The sequence below is a fragment of the Barbus barbus genome (genome assembly GCF_936440315.1).
Source record: "Barbus barbus genome assembly, chromosome: 25".
In the NCBI taxonomy this organism is placed as follows: domain Eukaryota; kingdom Metazoa; phylum Chordata; class Actinopteri; order Cypriniformes; family Cyprinidae; genus Barbus; species Barbus barbus.
Genome location: NC_136753.1, coordinates 24,633,240 through 24,653,467, shown reverse-complemented (window position 1 = coordinate 24,653,467; position 20,228 = coordinate 24,633,240). Strand labels below are relative to the sequence as shown.

Here is a 20,228-nt window from a genome sequence, read left to right as displayed (position 1 = left end):
GAACAGAGACATCAACAGGATTTCCGTCAGGCTGTGATTATGTGCTCCCCACCCATGTCTTAATGTCTTGTCCTTATAATTTAAGTGCAGTCGCGGCCTAATGGATGGAGAGTTGGACTTATAACCCGAAGGTCGTGGGTTCGAGTCTCATGTCCGGCAGGAATTGTAGGTGGGGGAGTGAATAACCAACACTCTCTCCACCCTCAATACCACGACTGAGGTGAGACCCTTGAGCAAGGCACCAAACCCCTGGGTGCCGCAGCAATGGCTGCCCACTGCTCCGAGTGTATGTCCACTACTGTGTGTACACTTGGATGGGTTAAATGCAGAGCACAAATTCCAAATATGGTTCACCATACTTGGCCACACACCACTTCCCCTTTCCCCTTGTTGAAGAAACACAAAGAACTCAAAGAAGGATGTTGAAAGAAAGGGGAGATAATATATGTTAATATAATAAATATACATTTTACAAATTGTGCTAAATTGCATAAAACAATCTCTGAACAATTTAGCTGTAGACAATACCAGATGAGTTACCATGTTAATCAGTGATGTACTGTTCATAGATCTTGAAAAAGTAAATATATTTACCTATCTGTATCTTGGATCTAAATGCCTTAGCTTTGAATGTTGTCATTGTGACACTATAAATGAGTTCCTTGCCTACAAGATGCATATCTGCCAGTTACATTATTTGTTCTTTTGAAATTAGCTTTTTGAGGCAGTGGAAAGTTAAGAGGACACTTGAATAACTAAAAAAGTGTAACTTCTGTATGGGCATGAAGTAAACATTCCAGCTCTTGTCTTTTGAAATAGTTCCTTTGCACTTCGCAATGCAATGTGTTGCATCATGTATATAAAGAGAAATTTGTACAGGTTTGTGAGTATAAGTAAATGACCAAATTTTCATTTTTGTGCTATCCTTAAAGATGTATCATTACGAGTTTACCGAGAATGTCAGCGCAAACACTTTCTCTCTGAAAAACAACTGCTGAACATCATTACAGTCTTTCAGCCAGCAGTCTATTAAAACACACCGCGCTGCCTCTTTCTTTAAATTATTCTGTCAAAACATTTTTAATTTAGGTTAGGACTTGATATTCTGCCATGAATTCAAATGCATTCATATATTTTAAGTGTGGTCAAAATGGTCAAAGTGTGGCCAAATTCTTTTTTGAAGCCAGAAAATAGAGACATTATAGATTTAGACACAAAGTAGTGAGTATCATAAGTGGTGCCAAGATTTTAGCTTTCTTCTGCTTATTCACTGGGAAGTTATCGTCATTATTTTTTTTTTCCTTTATAGAGATCACAGCAGTCAAACAATGCCTCTGTCATGTTGATTAGTGCAGTCCTGTGCATAATGCCTCATTAGTTTGAGTGGCCTTTGAACTGCTGGGACCAGATGACATTACAGTCCATTGTTGCACGGGTGGCCCGGTCATTTTTAGGTACGTAAGCCAAGTTTCAAATCTTATCAGACTTATCTGGCAGGCAAGATGAGAATTAAGGATGAAATACTGAGCAATATTCCATCAAGAGTTCCATAGTGCAAGCATGAATATAATGCTGTATAGGCCGTTTGATTAGACATAATCAAAATTTACTAAGGATTTATTTGTTTTGTTACCGTTTGCTTTTGCTGTTAGCTCTTGGGGTGTCAAATATTTAATATGTCAAATGAAATTACTCTTTAGTGTTATATTCTTCAATGCCTATTAAACTTAGATAATAGCTATTGAAGGATGACCACAGAGTTCATTTTTTCTTCCTGTTACGTAACTAACACAATGGAATTATTTTGCAATACAAATTCTGAAATTACAAACCACAAAACACTGTTTTAAATGGTGCAGAAATAAAGTCTATGTACCTCAACAGCATAAGGTACACTGCAATTTATAATTCGTAAAATTCTGAGAACTGACATAGCAGAACATTAGAGAAGCTCAGAATCAGTGTGACTCAGTCGCCACCTTATGGACTGTTTTACGCAGCAGTCTTTGTACAGTTCATAAACTGGCTAAAATGAATAGGCATGTTTCTTACGTAAAAGCTTTTGATTCCCTGACAATGAGCTTTGCTACAAATACTCTTGGCACAGAATTCAGCCTCTTTTACCAAGATGTAGGTGTGACATAGACAATCAGGAATTGACAAGCCTATTTTTGTCTTGAATTTTAAACTGTAATTTTAATTTACACTCTAAATTTCTACTTATATTTATTGTTTCATTAATATTTATAATATATATGTATTGCCTTAAGTTTTGCTTGCATGCTTCAAACTGTCATCGTTATTATTAATAAAGCTAGCTACCCATAAAGCAAAATTATGTATATCAGCTCCCTTCTTACATTTAAAAGCCATAGATCAAGTTGAATATTTTAAATGCCCCACCTGTCATGTAGAAAACATATCTACAATGATGTACACTTCATCATCAGAAATGTAGACAGATCAGGAAGACATCACACACACACACACACACACACACACACACACACACCCTTAATCTCTGAAAATGGCAGAGCAATAAAAGATACACCTAACATGATTCATGTTAAAAGATCTCACATATTCACTAGGGTTCACTAGGTCTCTGAGCATTATTATACAGGCTGCTAATTCCAGAAGTAACATATATCAAATATATGCAAACAATGTCTGTCAGAGTGAAAAAAGGGAAGTACTTTGTGTGTGGGGGTGCTGTCTTTTGTTTGACATCTCATTTTTTGGAGATATTTTGAGACTTCTGCATTTTAGACTCAATTTGGACAATGGTTTTATATCTAGTCATTATACTACTTAGTTTATATTTTATACAACTTGAGGGCGAGTAGGCCTAAATAATGACAGAATTTTCATTTTTGGGTAAACTATCCCTTTAAGGATCGGTATATTTGACTAAAAGCACTATCAACCATTGTGCTATAGATTTACATATACCACCAACGGCCTTTGTTTAATGTTGTAGAAGGTAAAGGCGCCGAAAGACAATTTTGTGCTAGATGAACAACACTGCGCCTCGAATTCACTGAGAAAATTCTTTAAAACACTGACAACTCGAAGGTCATTGAATGATTCGCACACATTGTATTAGTTTCACTAAAAGTAGACTTTGATGTGACTTATCACTAATGATCATGACGAATCGTCATGTTGTTTTCCCATAACTAGGCTAAGACAGAAACTGCAAAAGATGTCATTGTTAGGTTGTCATATTCAGAAATGTACGCGCCCACCACTTTGAGTGCAGACTCAGTTGTGAATTTCGTAACGAGATGTGACGTGTGTTAATGTGTCAGTCGAGTATTTAACTTCTGGAAAGCAGGGCAGGAGATTACACGCACTCGTCATGATGTGGACTGCGCTTCTCCTGCTGGGACTCGCTGTTCTCTTGCTGTGCGCGAGACGCACGAGGTGAGTCCGGACCAGTCCGACCAGCTCCCGAGTCTGACTTAAACTTTACAAATACGCTTTAACAATTACGAATTGAACCTTTTTTTTTTGCAGACGAAGAAATGAGCCTCCTCTTGATAAAGGAGTGATTCCCTGGCTCGGTCACGCGCTTGAGTTTGGCAAAGATGCTGCTAAATTCCTGACACGAATGAAACAGAAGCACGGCGACATTTTTACTGTGAGTTCTTGTTAGGTCACGCTTTGGTTGAGTAAAATAACACTATAATTAAATATGCCATAATGTGCAGTCTGTTTTGTTAACAGGTAACACTTGAATATTTAAATGAAAAGTGCATGTTTTGGTGTTGTGACAGGTCAACAAGTTTTGGAGTTTGCTTAAATAGGTAAAAGTACAAATATTTCATATAGTCTCTCAATTTAGGTCAAATTATATACAGAATATATACTGTATGGAGGAGCGCGGGGCACAAAGTAACGCGGGGTTAGTTGTAACACACGTTTTTAAATATTTCCACCGATGTTATCATAACCAAATTTACAGTATTGACTAGTTACCATATCAACATTATATAGAGAAAAAAAGCGCACCACAATTCAAAGTTGCGCAGATGGGGTAAGGTGTAACACTGCGTTACAATCTGCCCTGCCGTGCTATTCTATGACATGAGCGATGTAATTCACAATGTTTACTTTAATACATTTTAATGGGAAGCGACGACAAACAGGTGAATAAAGACTGACAACCATTGTGTAATGTTCAGAAATTATTATTTCAAGATATGGAAAGCATTTTGGCTCGTTTATGGGCCGTCCCAGGTATGGTTGGTAACTCAAAAATCCGATTACTTTTAATTATTAAAAAACGCCATTATTTTATTTAAAATAAATAATTATTTTATTTTACATGTTTAGTCATGCTTTCCCGGCAGTGTGTAAAATCCAAAGTGTTTCCACACTTGGCATTCAAAACGTGAAAGTGCATAAAGAATTCTGGAAGAGGTTTGATCCTCTGCCTCCGCGCATGCAGAAAGATCGAGTTATGACATCAAAGCACCGCGAGAGCTAGAACAGACTATTCGCATGCTTTCGAATCACTCTCAAGGTACTTTGATGTCATACACTGATCGTTTGTGCGGTGCTGCTCCAAGTCGAACACACACCTATACATTTCGCCCTCTTGCTGGAATTAAAAAGCTTCTGCCCACCAACTCTTAGCAAAAGTTAAATAATTAAATATAATAATACAATATAAATCGATTCTGAGGTAAACCAATCGATTTTTAAATCGTTTTAAAAAGAATCGCGATAGTTAGGTGAATATATATTTTTTTCTCCCACCCCTAATATATATATATATATATATATATATATATATATATATATATATATATATATACATATATATATATATATACAGTGAGTAAAATAAGTATTGAGCACGTCACCATTTTTCTCAGTAAATATATTTCTAAAGGTGCTGTTGACATGAAATTTTCACCAGATGTCGGTAACATACGAATACAGACAGACATACAAAGAAAACAAAACGAATAAGTTCAGAAATTAAGTTATGTGTAATAAAATAGAATGAAACAGGGAAAAGTATTGAACACGTGAAAAAAGGGAGGTGCAAAAATGCATAGAAAGCCAATCAGTAATTAGAAAGCAATCTTGCCCCTTCAGTCCCAACCCCTACCAGGATGATGAAGATGAAACAAGGGTGGGCACTTCAGCAAGACAATAATCCCAAACACACAGCCAAGGAAACTCTCAATCGGTTTCAGAGAAAGAAAATAAAGCTGCTAGAATGGCCCAGCCGATCACCTGAATTGAAACCAATAGAAAATCTATGGAAAGAACTAAAGATCAGAGTTCATAGAAGAGGCCCACGGAACCTTCAGTATTTGAAGACTATTTGTGTTTGTGTAGAAAGGGCCATAATCACACCTGAGCAATGCATGCAACTAGTTTTATCATACAGGAGGCATCTTGAAGCTGTCCAAAAAAGGCTTTTGTACGAAGTGTTACATTTCAGTAAAGCTTGTTCAATACTTTTTCCCTGTGTCATTCCATTTCATTACACATAACTTAAATTCTGAACGTATTTGTTTTATTTTCCTTTATATGTATGGATTACTTGGGTTGTTACCAACATCTGGTGAAAATGTCATGTCAGCAGCACCTTTAAAAATATATTTACTGAGAAAAACGGTGACGTGTTCAATACTTATTTTACCTGCTGTATATATATTTGTATTTTCAACTATTTAACTAAACTCCAAAACTTGTTTATTTATATATAATTTTATATAAAATATATATTATACATGTGCATATTACATATTGTATATTATTATCGATAGTATAATTTTTGTTATGACATTTGACTACAAGGATGACTTTTGACTTTCTTCTTTATTTAGACTTTGACTTTATTTGCTCATACTTGCAACTAAGATTTACAGCTACAGCTGTTTATAATCCTAACGGTACATTTTACTGATGCAGTGTGGCTGATAATGAAATGAATATAAGTCTCCAGAATATTAATTGCAAGCTGTAATGTTCAAACTAATTATTTTGTATTTTTTGCAAATATAATAAATGCTTAATTATCACATTTATAAGAATGAACACACGATGTATTTTACGCATTTTGGTAATGACGAAAATTTACACAACAATGTAGCCGAAGCTGCAATTATTCCTGGTCTAGAAGAAATTACCTATAGGCTGCATTTCTCTAAAGCATCGTGAGCTAAGTTGATTGTAGGGACCATTGGAGACCAAATATTGGTAATAAATCGTAATCTAGATAATGCAACTGTATACGAGAGTTAAGATAACAATCTTGTTTTCTCACATGACATTTCCTGTGCCAGCTTCCTTTTACTTGTTTTTAGCATTAACCACACTCATCTAATGTGATCCAGGTGCGTGCAGCTGGACAATATATCACTGTTCTGCTGGACTCAAACTGCTATGATGCTGTCCTGTCTGATGTGGTCTTGCTTGACCAGACCGGCTACGCTCAGGTCCTAATGAAGAGAATCTTCAGTCTGAATCTGCCCAATCACAACCCTGAATCTGAAAAGAAAAGAGCAGAAATGTATGTTTCTAATAACATTAAATCTCTCGGTCAGAGCTACTTTCATCTTGAGAATTTGCTTTAAATGTTTTTAAGATGTTTTTCAGATGCTAAATAGATGACATCAAAGCTGAAATATCAATTAATCTGAACCATATATATGTGTTTGTATGTGTTTGACTAGGCATTTTCAGGGGTCCGCTTTAACCCAACTCTGCAGCTCAATGCAGAACAACCTCCAGCACCTTGTGACCCCTTCAGAAATGGGCCTGAAAGTATCTGAGTGGAAAAAAGACGGACTCTTCCGTTTATGCTACAGCTTGCTCTTTAAGTACGCCAATCTCTAAAATCAACATACTTGTAACCCTCTGAAGCCATAAGACCCGTTTCTCACCACAAGAGTAAACATTGATATGAAATTATTAGCAGGTTTCAGAATTCACCGCAGCTGGAAGCAGAGCTTCAGCGCTTCACGCTTAGGCTTAGTGCTTAGCAGAAAGCATGTTGAAAATGCATTATAAAACTAAAATGTGATGATTAATTCCATAATAAATCTCAGTGGTTACTTTCTGATAACCATTTCATAATTTATGGCCATTATTGGAGTAAGTACTTACTGTAGAGCGATAACTGTTTTGCAACAGACACAGTCATTGTAAAAATCAGATTCACTTACGCACTGCTTGAGTACGTAGGCTTAATACTTCTTAATACATTCTGTACCCATCAACAAGCAGAGACTGTCCCACCCAAAAGCTGGCACAATAATTATCACTCACTATTGTACAGATAAGACCTGTTGTCATGCCTCCACAAGGCAAAGCTTGGTTATCTCATGAATGTCTTAAGGTCATGAAGTAAAACGTGGTATTTTGTGACAGTTGTTCAAATTAAAGGCTTAAATATTGTACAACAGATTTTAACAGTCTGGAAAAACCTGATTTTGTGGAAAATGATTAAGGCTGACTTGTTTTTGTTTTTTTGAATGCTGTATATCCTCATACCTATCACTATCGGTCTTTCTTCTTCTCTGCAGGACCGGATATATTACTGTGTTCGGTGCAGAGAAAAACAACAGTGCAGTGCTTGCAGAAATTTATGAGGAGTTTCGCCGGTTTGACAAGATTTTGCCTAAACTGGCTCGGACTACTGAAAACAAAGGTAATGCGGCTTCATTTGTTCTCAAATTGCTCAGAAAAACAGATGTTCTTTCTTCCATTATTATAGTTTTCTTTTAAAACTACATTTCATTAGATATGATTTATATAACTAACCTGTGTTTTTCTTATGTATACATTCATTAGAAGAGAAAAAAATTGCAAGTTCAGCACGAGAAAAGCTGTGGAAATGGCTGACTCCATCACGTTTAGAACGTTTAGAACGTCAATCATGGTTGGGGAACTATGTACAGCAACTGCAGGATGAAGGAGTTGATGCTGAGACTCAGAGGAGAGCCATGCTGCTACAGCTATGGGTCACACAGGTGAGTTTCCCTCTGTCTCTATCACTTAGTTATCCTTTCACAACACATGCCTGCAAAAAAATTGAATGCATTGCGAAAAAAAAAAACATGTTTCTAAAAGACATTCTGTTGTAATAAACATACATCATTCAGAAGTTCAAGCTGGTAATATGTTTTTAAAAGAAGTCTTTTATGCTCACCAAAGATGCATTAATTTGATCAAAAACAGAGAAAAACAGTAATATTGTGAAATATTACAATTTAAAATAATAATTTTCTATTATTCTAATTATGTTGATTTGGTGCTAAAGAAATGTTTCTTCTTATTATCAATGTAATGCATTCTTGCCGAATAGAAGTATTAATTAAAAAACATCTCACTGACTTAAAATTTTAAATGTAATATACAAATCTCTCGACATTTTTCCCATTCTTTTTCATAACAGGAAAGTGGATGATCATTAATACTGCCAGGCACCAAAATAAACAATAAATCCTTATGGCTTAAGAAGACATATAGATACTTTATAGTGCTTTTTTTTGTCTATTTTGGAGCTTGGCAGTATAAATAACCATTTATTTTCATCGTATAAAAGATCTCCTTTTATATTTAACTGTGAAAACTGAACAATAATATGGGGTTGGAACACCATGAAATACAGGGTAAAGTAGTAGTTCATCATCATGAACATAAACTATTCCTTTAAAAATTGCTTTTGTCTGATAGCATGCTTAATCACTCAAAACTACATAGTGGTGACACAGTAATACCTCGAGGTTGCCATAGGGATTGGCTGTTTTGCACTCCTGATCTTACTGTAAACAAAAGAGCCTGTCACCTCTGGAATGTGCGAGTGTATGATTTCATTCGAGTTTCACAGAACCTGACAAGTTGCCCAAAGCACACCTGAGACCCCATAGCCTGAGGCCAAACAACACCTACTGAATGATTCCTTTGTAACTGAAGGGAATTAGATAACGCAGGTGTTTATCCCTAGTGTGTACAATACATTTGACAGAATTATTACATGCATATTCAAGCTTGTTGACACAATCATGTATAAATTATCTGAATAAACGCCATGAGGCACAATTAAAGGATTAGTTCACCCAACAATGACAATTATGTCATCATATACTCACCCTCATGTTGTTCCAAGCATGTATAACTTTCTATGGAACACAAAATGCATATGTTTATGCATATGAGGCAGAATGTTCACAGGGTTCTTTATATACACTGAAAACACACAATCTGTTGTATGAAAACACAATAAAAGTAGTTTATATGACTACAAAGAAAAGTCAAAGGGGTTTGGGATGACAAGATAAATGAAGAAATTAATTTTGTAATACAGTATACAATTGGTTGAATTGCAACTATCCCTTAGTTGTTGTTGTTGTTTTTTTTTAGTATAGATTTACATTTCCTAAGGCATCATGCAGCAGTTCTCTGCTTTAACCACATGAGAGCAGTGTAACTATAGAGAAACAGCTTCACTGCATAATTAGTGTTTTTTGCTAATATGACTATTGCTCATATTTAGGGTTAGGGATTTGAAAAAAAACACTAACCATACGTATTAAACTTTGGCACAGAATACATTTACAAGAAATCCGGTTTAACATTTTTATCATTGAACAATCTCAGACAAATCTGGGATAAAGAATATTCTAAAGACTTAAGCCAGTGAGAAGTCACCCAGACCACCCTAGTAATGTGCTTAAACCACTCATTTTCACAAAAATCTACTGTTCAAAAAAAAAACTACTGTTCAAACGTTTAGGGTAATTAATAAAAAAATACATTTGAAAAGATATTCAAAGATTTTACAATTATGTTAAATTGAAATATTTCAAAATATTAGTTTTTACTGTATTTTTTATCAAAGAAATGCAGCTTTTGGTGGGCAAAATAAACTTTTTTCAAGAACATTAAAAACATCTTACTGACCCCAAACCGTTTAACAGTAGTGTAGTTTTTTCATGCATTTTAGTGTGATGGAGCTATGTATCATGTCCTATCCTAAGCTAAATCAAATAAACCCATAGGCTTTATCATGCATAATGTGTTGTCCTACACTCTTAAAAATGTTGGGTTAGAAATAACCCAATTATAACCCAACCGCTGGATCAATATTGCACCAGACCAACAGTAGTTATTTTGACCCAGCAAGATGGGTTGGTCATATTTAACCCAACAGATGAGTTAAATATTCTAACCAAATGCTGGGTAAAATTAATTACAATTATGGGTTGATTTAACTACATATTAGTTATATAGTGTACCCAAATGCTGGGTAAAATTAATTACAATTATGGGTTGATTTAACTACATATTAGTTATATAGTGTACCCAAATGCTGGGTCAAATTAATTACAATTATGGGTTGATTTAACTACATATTAGTTATATAGTGTACCCAAATGCTGGGTCAAATTAATTACAATTATGGGTTGATTTAACTACATATTAGTTATATAGTGTACCCAAATGCTGGGTCAAATTAATTACAATTATGGGTTGATTTAACTACATATTAGTTATATAGTGTACCCAAATGCTGGGTCAAATTAATTACAATTATGGGTTGATTTAACTACATATTATGCTGGGTAAAATGAACCCATATGCTAGATTAAGTCTAACACATTACAGTACAATTTAGAAAATAAATAGCAATTGACTACCCATTTAAAACTGTTAAACTACAAACCTAGAACAGAATACATGCGAGATTTAGGCATATATTATGCAATAAACACTTAAACAATACAAAAACAAAACAATGGAATCTTTGAAAATTTTTATTACATTATTATTATTATTTTATTACATTTTATTATTATTATTATTACTAAATCGACAATATACTGGAACTAGTGCAGTTCCTAACAATATACTTGAACTGGTGCAGTTCACTCAAGTCGGAACACATCCAGAGCAAAACACTCGACCATGTATAGTGACCACTTTCACACCGCGGCCACGGCCAACTTTGTATGTTGTAGGGGGGAGTAATCCTGGCAGCTTCCTCAGGGCGAGTTCCCAACGCCATCTGTAGGAAGACATTGGTGTCAATACGATGTGAAATAGCATACCTTTGATTTCACAATACCCACAATTTCATCGCATAAATATCCCACATATTCCATAGCATTCCCTGCATTTACAAGATCTGCTGACAATATATTACCTGGTGTTAAACCATGCAGGGGCAATGTTAGCTTCCCTCCTGTTTTGCCAGGTACAGGACCTTCTCTGCATAAATGGGTAGCCAAGTTTCAAAAAGCTTGGATGCAGCATCCCCATGTAGGACAAGAAAGTCCTGTGCAATCTATAAAATGAAAAACACATTTTTAAATTCCAATTCAATGTGGCACACTAATAAAACGATATAAACAATGTATCCTCATATGTAAGATCATTTTCCCCTATACCTACCATGCCTTTGGTCATTAGGCAAGGGAACTCTTCAAGGATTTGATCAATAGTCCAACTGTTGTCTCTGATCCACTTTGCCCTGTAGACTGCCGTGTTTTCCATATAGGTCTCTATCTGGCTGAGGGGCTGAGAATTGTTTCTCAACCATTCTTTTAACTGTGACGCACGTTCGTCTGATATAGTACATTCTGTAAAGAACAACAAAGTTGTCAGTCACTATGGATATATGGAAATATGGATGTTTTGCTTCATCAAATCATTTTTTTTATTTAATAATTACCTGGTATGAGAGGCCTTGCAAGAGCAGCATCATCTGGCGCTTGTGGTGATGTCATCTGTGCCATGCTCCGCGACCTGCTGGTTGATCTCAGCCGCTTCCTGATGTTCCGCAGCCTTTCCTCTAGGAATCCAGTGGCTGGCCGGTGGCTCCGTCCTGGGGTGTACCATATTTCCTGCCAAGAAATCGAAATCTTTAATGAATAGAGATGAGGCACGTTTTACTGACAGCATGTGCTACGGTTAGAACAGGGTTTGTCTGTACGTCTGTCTGTCCCCAGAGAAGTAGATCAATTATTGTTCCTGCTGCTTAGTGCATAACAGCGGGCATCAAACAGCACAGAAATGTTTCAAGGAGGAGTGAGCTGTATTTTGTCTGTTAACTGACTGTTTTAGCTTTTACGTTGAATGTATGCTTCTCCACGCTCCGTTGCCAAAAACAACAGTGCGTCGAGGTTGTAACTTCCAGCCAAATTTAGCCAAAATTAAAGCCTCAAATTCCCAATTATTTATTTACAACTTTTCAAAGGACCTGCGGGACAATAATTTTCACATGTACGAACCCTAGTGTCTATTCTTTGGTGATGATTCGCCAGAAACAGGAGATCTAAATTGGAGATCTAGCAAAAACAGAAGGGGGAATGTTGTAGAGCCCTCGGCTGACTCTTAACTAAGTTAAGTTCAATTTAAATGGATTGCAACTAAAAAAAAAAGAAAAGAAAAAAAAATCAAACTGAATCAGTTTGAGGATCATGACAACCCAAATAAATATCTCAATGACATTTTTCAAAAAACACTCACGCTGCCACTGCTTGATGAGTCTTTCAAACAGGCAAATGACTGAACCAAACCCAATGCCAGTGCCTTTTTGGTTTCTGATGTAGGACTGTAAAACAGAAAAAGCTTTTTTAATTTAAGTAAAATGAAAGTACACGTTGTACTTGTTATTTATGTTGAAACATGTTAATTCAATTTCAAAATAGGAATGTTGGCGTATTTAACAGGAACCCTATTCTATATATAAAAAATAAATAAATTACTTCTCTCCAAACTTCTCAATGAGGTACGACACCAAGATACGGACGAGGAGACGTCTCTGACTAGTTGTGATGACATTATCTTCATCAAGGCTCTCAACAATTTCCTTGCCATCATGTAAGCCTGTAAGAATCTGCCGGACATCCTGAGAAAATTTACACAAGAGACAACATTGCAGATCTCTTACTTTATGAAGTGAAGGATGATGCGAATTCAAATCGATATCACCATTATTTCAAACCTTTGCCTTGATTTCAAATAATGAACAGTTATGACAAAGGTGTCCATTGATCTGAAACAAACAAAAAAAGAGCTTAATTAAGCAAAAATACAATTTCTATTGCATTACCTATTCATATGTCACCATGCAAAAGCAATGCAGACTATAACAGCAGAATATAATCCAATTTGAATAACGTTACCAGCTAATTTAGGCCTATTTTATTTAGCATCACAAAATCCTCTTTTTCTCAAAATTCTCTTTTTACAATTCATATGACAAATTGTATACATGTAAATTCTAAATTGTCTATGTTCTTACTGCACAATAATATGTGTGGCTGCTCACAGCATAGCTTTCAGAGCACATAAATATATTATATATTTCTTAATGTCACAGGCCCCGCGCAGAAGGCAAAATAGACAAGACTGACAGTTCTGCTAAATAAGTGCATCCGATATTTATATGTAATAGATCACTTAATAAACCAAACACAAATTTGAAGTAAACTCATAATGAACACTATAACCTTAACTGGAATCAATTTGAATTGAATTACCGTAAACGCATTTCACAATTAACGTTAACGTTACCTCGTGTTACAGCGTTCACAAAATGGAGGACAGTCTGCATTATGTGCATATCAACATATTCACAAACGTCATTACCCGAATTATCTGCGGTATGAACATATACATTTGCATTACAGATCTCGTGTGCATATTATCAAGTTGTAACAATAATACCTGCAAAATAACAGGAAAAATTGATGCGGAAATATCCGTGTCACGTCGCACCAAACGCTCAGCAGATGTAATGGCGCGCAAGTGCATATACGTTCCTAATTTGAGAGTCTTCTTCTTTTAGAGTTTTTTGGCGGTAACTTGGCACACAATGATATCGTGCATTGCCACCAACTGGTATGAAGTGTGGAACTGAATGACTATTTCTTTATTACAAACGAAAAAAAAAATCTTAAATCCTCTCAATCATATTATTCTAAAATAATGAAAAACAATTACATAACATTTATCTTTAGAATTTTTCCTAAGAATTTATACTAAATCAACCCGTACTCTTTCCTTTTTCAAATTTTGGATAATTTCCCTCCTTTTTCCCTCATATTTTTTACAGTGTATCATGACGTGTTCTATTGTCTCTTAGTACAGTACAGTACAGTACAGTACAGTATTCACAACTGCCGGTGAATTGAGAGTCCTCTTTCAGGTTTCAAAATAAAAGCGGTTTCTCACCACAACATACTATTCTTAATCTGGTCTACTTTCAAGTCCCACATCTCAATCACATGAATATAGCCTATATATATATATATTCCCTTAAAGTATAACTGTTAACACCTTTACACAAAATGTGCATATACTCTGGCCTGTCACTTCACTCAAGTGGCCCTTGTCGTTTGCCAGAATGCCATTTTAAATAAGAATTTGTTCTTATCTATTGTGGGTCACCACATAAAATAAATGCATTTAGTCAGACATATCAGATTATCTCACTGTTTTTACATATTTTAATCAGTCAAACACCTAAAAGCTTCAGCAAAAACAAGCACATTCGTTTATAGCCAGTTAAAATAATATAGCTAAGCAACTAACTGACTGTAACGCAACACAGACAATGTGAATAAGAATTGTAGTGTACATACCTTATTTATTTGCCTCGCTGGATGACCAGTCAGGTTCTCTGATGTGACGAGCGCTCGGTGTGTGGACTCTGCTGATGATGTTCGAAGCACAAACAACCCACTTGCTGGGTCAAACGATATAATGTTGGGTTGATGGATTTTGACTCAACACATGAGTTGCACAAAATAACCCAACTTCCATATAAATAACCCATAATGGGTAAAACATTTCATAACCCAGCGGTTGGGTAGATAAAATAACCCAGCATTTTTTAGAGTGTAGCTTGCCACAGCAACTGATACTCTTATAAAACCAGCATGTGATGCAATTTCAAAGATATGAGCACATGGAAATTCCCTCTAATAGAAAGCGATTATTTAGCTTTGTCATGGTATCAGCAGGTTTATTGACAGACAGGATCACCTAACAGTCTGTCTGAGAGTCACCCCTCATTGGCCTTGTCTGTCAGTGAAGAGTCACCCTGAACCCACAGCAATTGTTGTATTATAGGTTTAACTGCTCTGCTTTGTGTGCACTGACAGCAATGTTGATATAATACTTCTTTAAGGAGAAGCAATATGTTGTAGGTTAGACGCTACTGTGTATTTATATGAAATGCCATAAATCTTCTGACATATCAATGTGTCAGGTAACTCACACTTGTTTTGCAGGCAATTAAAAAGGTTCGTTCTACATTTAAAGAGTATAAGTGTCAGCCTTCTTAATGGTTTGTTTGACAGTAATTTAAGGAATGTTTCTGTCCTCAGGGAAACGCAGGCCCCACTGCATTCTGGGTACTGGGCTACTTACTCACCCACCCTGAAGCTCTAAGGGCTGTGAGAGAGGAAATCCAAGGTGGGAAGCACCTCTGTCCGGAAGAGAAACCGAAAAACACTCCAGTGTTTGGTAGGTCACATAAGAGTGATTTATATCATTATTTAATATATATAAAAAAGTATTATGTATATGGCAATTACAAAACCAATTCCAACAAATTTCACTGAAATTAAAACACAATTTCTGAAATCTGTATTTACAGATAGTGTTCTTAGTGAGACACTGCGTCTAACTGCAGCTGCTCTCATCACTAGAGAAGTGAAGCAAGATAAGAAGATTTGTTTAAGCAATGGGCAAGAATACCAGCTCCGACGGGGCGATCGGCTATGCGTTTTCCCCTTCATCAGCCCTCAAATGGACCCACAGATCCACCAACAGCCAGAGGTGCACTTTCAGATTCCACTTACATCCAAACCTCAACCAAGCGGAGAGATGAGATTCACTTGGGGCAGAAATCATTTCATTACTTGAAGAATCTGGGCAGATTTTAGATAAATTTTAAATGTGTATGGATTTTCACTTAGTCAAAAATAGGTGCAATTGAAATAGACTACAGCACTTACACTGTGTTATATAAAGGCCCAAAAATATTCTGTAGACTGTCATTAAAGGTACCAAGCAATATCTAGAATATAATAAAGACTTGGCAAGAAAACCCTAGCAACCACATAGCAACACTCTGGCATCTCGACTTTTCCATGGGCAAGAAAATGGAGGAAAAAAGAATTGTTATAAAATGATAGGCAATATATTTAATATAACACCTTAGCAATCAGAGAATGAAAAAAAACTTAAAATTATAAAAAATAGTTTAACTTTTTACACTTTAGCAACCACATCGTTTTTGCAATATATTTTATATTTTATTATTTATGTTTATTATTTATCAATTTGAAGTTGAAAGAAAAAAAATCAACTATTACATAATTAATCACAAGTGAACCAAAAAAATAAAAAAGATTAGTGTTGCTATGCAATGCTATATATTTTTTATTTATTTATTTTGTTTTGCAGAGAATGCATTGCTTAGTACATTGCTTTATTGACACAGCCTAAACCTCCTTAGCTTGAACATTATTGACGTCCACCATTATGATCAAGCTTGGATTACATTCTGCATAGGTCCAATGGCTAATCTAGTGAGATATCTGGGATTAGCTATTCAAGTGCTGTCATTGGCACAAAGACAAATAAGGGGAAGGGGGTCACAGTTTATAGGCACTGCTGCTGCTCATACTATCTGTGAGAAACAGATGCTCGCACCATACACAGTGCTTTGTAGGCCAAAATGCTGACGTTGCATACCATAGTGCTGTGTATTGGCACTGTGAACTAAAGATCTGATCCAAGCTTCCATGTCAAGCACACTGATTAATAGTGAATTGATTAACAGCACAGCAAGATGTTGTTCTTGCAAGCAAACATTGGACGCGTCTCACATATCACAAGAGCACAGTTTCTTGCTTTACAGTGTTTCATCAAAGCGATTTGATGTTACAATTATCAATATAAATGTATTAATTTTCACCTGAAGACACAATAATAAAAATCCTAATTCTGCTTGTTTTCTCCTCATGTTACAGATGTTCCAGTTTGACCGCTTCCTTAATGCACATGGGACAGAGAAGAAGGACTTCTTTAAGGATGGAGTGAAGGTGAAGTATCCCTCTATGCCCTGGGGGACCAAAGACAACCTGTGTCCAGGACGCCAATTTGCAATTAGTGCAATTAAAGAGTGAGTATAATTGCATTAACCATATAAGGTGCAGTCACATTTACCATTGCAAAATCCAATCATTTCAGTAGGGATCTGTGATATTGGAAGTTTAATGTGAAGGTGAAAAATGTTTTCCACACGGATGGAATTTAGCATGGATGAAAAAGAGGGATAAACTTGCAGTCTTTACAATGGCATGCACTAGATCATTTTCAAAACTGTTGTATGGAGTTTGTCTACTGAAAGTTTTTTTCCAAAAAGATGTTTCGTCCGCTGAACAATTGGTATGTTGTTAAACAAAAGTACAGTCTGTCCCTCAGCCTCATTTTCATTCCTGTCAAAAGAATCTTCTTGTCTGTGAAATTATTGCCAAAATTTCTCTAATCTGACCACACCTTTAGTCCTTGTGTTATGTTTTAAATTAATTTTATTCAACAAGTTTTATGCTTGTGTCTGTTAGCGACTATAATAACGTTTGGAATTCTTCTTTTTTAAATCCCTTTAGGCTTGTATTCACAATCTTGACTCGATTTGATCTGGAACTGTATGACAAGAATGCAAAGCTGCCATTGGTAGACCCCAGCCGATATGGCTTTGGCATTCTCCAACCAGCTGGTGATCTAGACATACGCTACAGAATAAGATCTTAATACGACAAATCTAATTAAAACTGTACAGATAACAATATCTTTTTTTTTTTACCAATGAATACTTATTGCAATAATAAATATTGTATTTTTTTAAACTCTGGTTTTAGTCATTTCTCAATTGACCTGATGTCATTTGGTTTTATTATTCATACCTTTCTGCATTCAAGGCCTCAAAAAACTTCCTAATTCTAATGCAGTTCAACGTGTTTTAAATCCACCATCAAACACACTTGGTTTATTGTATTTTTTCAGTACAGTATTTTTGTTTGTCAGGGTCAAACTGATGTGAAACAAAAGTAAAAGTACTACTATAGTAGATAACACATTTTGGAAACGTGCATGCCTGCTTTGTTATACAACAAAGTTAAAGCTTCGATCTGTCTGTAGGGTTTTGACTAGGTCAAAGGTACATAGGTTACCCCAGGGTAAAAGGCACTTTTGATTTTTTTTCTCCCAAAACGCTAAAATGCAACAAGCACCACTACATCACTATGCACCTGTTTCCTGAGAATTTGAAAAGTCAATCCATTATCCACAGTAAAAAAATATCAAATTTGATATAATTAATTCTAAAATAACATATGTACTGTGTATATATACATACACACAATTTATTCTAAATGTGCGTGCATGCTTGCGTTTGTGTGTGTGTGTGTGTGTGTGTGTGTGTGTGGGTGTGTGCTTATATATATATATATATATATATATATTAAATTAATAAAAAAAAATATATATATATATATATATTTTGGCAGATTTAAAATTTCTAATGAGAATCCCTAGAAGGGGTTACATTTATTCTGAGAGACACACACACACACACCACACACACACAAAGGCATGTGTTGTGTAAACGCATGTGGTAACAAATTATGCCTGGTCACTATTGCAGCTGTTTCTACACTACATGACTATAATTTAAAAGACAGAAAATTCAGTCTCAACAGATCAGAAAGGTTTAAATTTACCCTTAAAATAATTAGGATAGACGATCTACTCTATTTGCTGAAATTCAATATAAGGGCTCTGAAATGTGATGACAGGAGAGTGGAGACCAAAGAATGAGAGCATCTCAGTACAGCTGCTGTGCTTCACCATGGTAAAATATTAAATGAAACTCATATATTCAAGGAGCTGCAGCTATGGCTGAACTGACTCAGAGGTTGCTTTGAGCACTGCCCCAAAAAGCGGACGCGTAACGTATATGAAATAAGGGGCTATTTTCCACACTGTCCACTCTTCAAGCGCCATTTCCACACAGGTTGCTCGTTACGACACAGAAGGAGCTGCTCCGAGAGCCTCTTGGTGCTGGGTGGCAAGGGTTAAACGCGCCGTCTCTCTTCCATTGGGCGGTGAGACTACTGAGAGCCAGCCATCTGCAAGGAAAGCAGCTGTCGCTTTCACGCAAGAGACGTTAGACATCAGAGAACGAAAACAGTGTGGATTCACCCCAAGACTTGTTGATCTTGTTCCATAAACAAAAAGCGGAGCGCTATGTTTATGTCTGGAGAAGAAGAACGAGCCGCTATCTACGGGTTTTATTTAAACGTTTTCCTTTATTTAAATGCTTAATTTCGCACCGCTGTCAGCAATGAGTCTTCACAAATTAAGGTGGGTGTTTTTTGTAGATTTATAAGTTTAACTTTAAAAAAAAAAAAATACATATATTTTTACCGTATGCTTAGGTATTATTGATCGTATTGGAATTTTATGCCGAAAACCTAATGGCAAAAGTGTGACATGGTGTGCAGATAAGCTATACGCTTTTTCTAAATAATATTTAATTGCATTCACACGTGCCATACAAATAACTACAGTTGCATTGAGGTTGTAATGTTGTTTTGTGGCGTCTGAAGATGCCTTTTTCCCCCATGCATGATGCAGGATCAATACTGGTGGATGCCACTCCTACAACGTTTAAATTATATTTAATGTCTTTATAATAGCATATTCATGTTTTGAATATGTCCTGTATTATATTCTCCGCTTTGGTATTTAGCGTCACTTTTTCCTTCAAGTGTACAAGATGATCAATGAAATCACATCATAAGCGCAGCTGCATTGATGTCAATGATTACCGCCAGATGCGATTAATAACATCTTATCCAAGAAAAGACGTGCGATGCTCATAAAAAAATATTTTTAATTAGCCTTGCAGTGTGTAATATAGGCTAAACCAAAGTGTCTATCATGCCATCATGTTTTCGTCCTGTTCTGCATGTTGTTGTTGCTGCAGCTGTACAGCAAGACTCCAGCAGACGTTACACTTAACTCTTTAGTTGCAAGGTATGGACATTCAATATAAGCTTTTAGTCTTTTACTGAATAGTTGATGGAGTCTTTTAATGAACAGGGATATTGGGAGTTCTCGAACGGTAGAGGTAGCCTACTGATGTTGATGATTAGACAGCATGCTCCTTTTAGAGG

General features: G+C 35.9%; 2 protein-coding genes across 2 annotated transcripts; one reads left to right on the top strand and one right to left on the bottom strand.

The window, feature by feature from the left end:
- The first annotated feature begins 3,249 nt into the window (after positions 1-3,249).
- On the top strand, positions 3,250-17,895 carry LOC306844873 (prostacyclin synthase-like). Its single transcript, XM_079377293.1, has 10 exons — positions 3,250-3,426; positions 3,520-3,643; positions 6,360-6,535; positions 6,699-6,845; positions 7,551-7,675; positions 7,819-7,997; positions 15,366-15,504; positions 15,638-15,819; positions 17,019-17,170; positions 17,658-17,895. Exons 1-10 carry the CDS (start codon positions 3,362-3,364, stop codon positions 17,800-17,802), a joined length of 1,434 nt encoding a protein of 477 aa, XP_079233419.1. The 5' UTR covers positions 3,250-3,361; the 3' UTR covers positions 17,803-17,895.
- Positions 10,834-13,788, bottom strand: LOC306844755 (uncharacterized protein; the record flags this gene model as incomplete). Its single annotated transcript, XM_079377134.1, has 8 exons — positions 10,834-11,035; positions 11,174-11,314; positions 11,422-11,609; positions 11,702-11,873; positions 12,499-12,583; positions 12,738-12,880; positions 12,977-13,027; positions 13,702-13,788. The coding sequence occupies 7 exons, from the start codon at positions 13,786-13,788 to the stop codon at positions 11,201-11,203; spliced, it is 840 nt and encodes a 279-aa protein (XP_079233260.1). The 3' UTR covers positions 10,834-11,035; positions 11,174-11,200.
- Positions 17,896-20,228: the final 2,333 nt, after the last annotated feature.

Excerpts from the sequence above, each read along its gene's own strand:
- LOC306844873 (XM_079377293.1), top strand. The coding sequence starts at position 3,362 with ATGATGTGGACTGCGCTTCTCCTGCTGGGACTCGCTGTTCTCTTGCTG. Across the intron at positions 6,536-6,698 it reads GAAAAGAAAAGAGCAGAAAT|GCATTTTCAGGGGTCCGCTT; the intron begins GTATGTTTCTAA and ends GTGTTTGACTAG. Across the intron at positions 15,820-17,018 it reads AGATCCACCAACAGCCAGAG|ATGTTCCAGTTTGACCGCTT; the intron begins GTGCACTTTCAG and ends CTCATGTTACAG.